The sequence below is a fragment of the Penaeus monodon genome, chromosome 32 (genome assembly GCF_015228065.2).
Source record: "Penaeus monodon isolate SGIC_2016 chromosome 32, NSTDA_Pmon_1, whole genome shotgun sequence".
Taxonomy (NCBI): Eukaryota; Metazoa; Arthropoda; class Malacostraca; order Decapoda; family Penaeidae; genus Penaeus; species Penaeus monodon.
In genome coordinates this window covers 7,634,597-7,636,783 of record NC_051417.1, presented here as the reverse complement: position 1 = coordinate 7,636,783, position 2,187 = coordinate 7,634,597, and the positions used below count along the sequence as shown (strand labels likewise).

At 38.6% G+C, this 2,187-nt stretch overlaps 2 protein-coding genes across 2 annotated transcripts in view; one reads left to right on the top strand and one right to left on the bottom strand.

Moving 5' to 3' along the window:
- Positions 1–491: 491 nt before the first annotated feature.
- LOC119593426 (crustacyanin-A2 subunit-like) lies at positions 492–1,449 on the bottom strand. Its single transcript, XM_037942356.1, has 3 exons — positions 1,319–1,449; positions 988–1,204; positions 492–878 (listed from the first exon to the last, which is right to left on the bottom strand). Exons 1-3 carry the CDS (start codon positions 1,439–1,441, stop codon positions 646–648), a joined length of 573 nt encoding a protein of 190 aa, XP_037798284.1. The 5' UTR covers positions 1,442–1,449; the 3' UTR covers positions 492–645.
- Positions 1,450–1,751: 302 nt separating this feature from the next.
- The window catches only part of LOC119593419 (crustacyanin-C1 subunit-like), a 1,080-nt gene continuing 644 nt past the window's right edge, over positions 1,752–2,187 (top strand). Inside the window, exons 1-2 of the mRNA XM_037942350.1 lie at positions 1,752–1,913; positions 2,035–2,119. Of these exons, the coding sequence (XP_037798278.1) occupies positions 1,776–1,913; positions 2,035–2,119 (223 nt within the window). The 5' untranslated portion in view covers positions 1,752–1,775. The remainder of the gene's footprint in view (positions 1,914–2,034; positions 2,120–2,187) is intronic.

Genomic DNA, 2,187 nt, shown 5'->3' with positions numbered 1-2,187 from the left:
AAGCACAACATATTTATCATCTACCACCTTCCAAAACATCCATACTACGTGTTTGTGTAATACAATCGTGTAATTTGTATAGAAAGACTTCCTTTAGATTATTAGAAGTTTATGTAATTGTTATTCTGATTTGGGTGATTGTATCAAAACATTTTAAATGAACCACAGAGTATATGAAATGGGAATACTAGCAATTTCTATAAGGTATCAGTTTGGTACTGAAAGTTCCCATCAGTAATATTCAATCATTGCAGGATTTTTTTTTCCAAGTAAATTCTTCTCCATCAGATTTATTTAAATGTATTGTCATTCCACTTAAGTCGTATTTTTGGTGCTAGTTCTTTCTTCTGTTTTTTATAAGATTTGTTAGTTGAGTATTAAAATATTTATGCTTCCTGAAATGTTATCTTTAGTATTAATTCTCGAAAACTACTCGCAAGTTAAACTCCATTGTTATACCATAATAATGAAAATTCATAAACAGAAGGATATTATACTGTTGTATACGATAACGTTTTTTATTATCTAAATCATAAAAAACGCACATCATACGAAAAGGACATGATATTTCATTCAAATAAAAAATATATCGTTTGTTGCTTATATATAAAAAAAAAATCAAATAAAATATAAAACTGTAACGAATTAAGCTCTGTAGACACATTCGGCCGTATGAGCAACGTCATTGAATAAGGCGAAGTCGACTCCATTCTTGCGGAAGACGGAGGCGCACTTGTCGTTGGCTGGACCGGACGTCTGTGGGGTGCGGGAGAAGACGAAGCCGAACTCGGACTTGTAGCCGTTCCAGTCGATGCAGGAATACACGCACGAGTACGTCTCGTAGTCGGTCTCGATCACTTCATAAGGAGCGGCGAAAACTGTTGATGGAAGAAAAATTGTAAGGTTCAATCAATTTCGAACTAGTATTACAACACTGGATTCTACCATGTATTGCCATACCAAGAAGAATAAATGTTACACGCGTACCTGTTGGGAAATCAATGAGCATGTGGGCAGCTGGGAAGTCCTTTGTGGGGTAGATCTTGCCCTCCAGTCTCAGGTACTCGTCGTTGGGGCTGAATCCAGCTGTGGTCACCTTAAAGCCGTAATCAGAGTCAGAGTAGTCGTAGTTGGAGTGGATGCAGTGAGTGAATGGCTGGTAAGCGTTGTCGATGATCTGGGTCTGATACCAGCGGCCGGAGTACTGTGGGGGAAAAAGAAATAAGGTTGAAATATGTAGATTCCTTCAAATTATGAAGAGGACTATATTAAAACCAACAAAAGGATATAACATATACAAAAGAATACGAGTATATACCCTGCGAAGATCGAACTTGTCTTGGTTGGCCACTTTAGCGCATTTTCCAGGTACAACGAAGTCTGGGATGCCGTCAGCAGCGACAAGAGCCACGAGGGTAGCAGCTACGAGTGTGGTGAACATGATGGTTTTTCAATTGTGTTCCTTGCAAGAGTTCCTGGCGTCCTTATATCCCATTTTCGAGGGCGGAGCTTTGATGGTCAACCTCTGTTGTCAGTTTCGACTTATATTATTTGTTTTCTCTCTGCTGTATTATCAATGTTACTTTTTGTACCTTCACACTGGTATCAGAGAAAGGTATTACTGATAAATAAAATGCATTATCATCTTTGTTCTGCGTTAATTCGCAATGTAATCAAACAATCTGGAAACACCTTGAAACCTCATCACCGGAGCCGTAAGCACGGTCGGATTATATAAGGCAGCAGCCGCTCATGATACGGCAGAAGTGATCACCATGAATACATCTCTGTTCTTCCTTGCTGTTGTAGCAGCCGTCGCTGCTGACAAGATCCCCGACTTCGTCGTTCCAGGAAGATGTCCTGCGGTGGACGAGAAATCACTCTTCGATGAACAGATTCCTAATCATCCTAAGGTATGTAAAACTTACATCGAGTTTATTAATTATGCAGTTATATAACTGGATAATTAGCAATGCAATATTTACAAATAAAATTTGATACTAGAAATACAGTGATGGTTCTTTCCTGTTTCAGTATGCTGGTGTTTGGTACGAAATTGCCCTCACAAACAACCCATACCAACTCCTCCAGCAGTGCGTCCGCAACGAATATTCTTTTGGTAAGATGGATTTTTATTATATGGACACTTCTAATGTTGATATGTAACCTGTAATTTACTCATCTGAT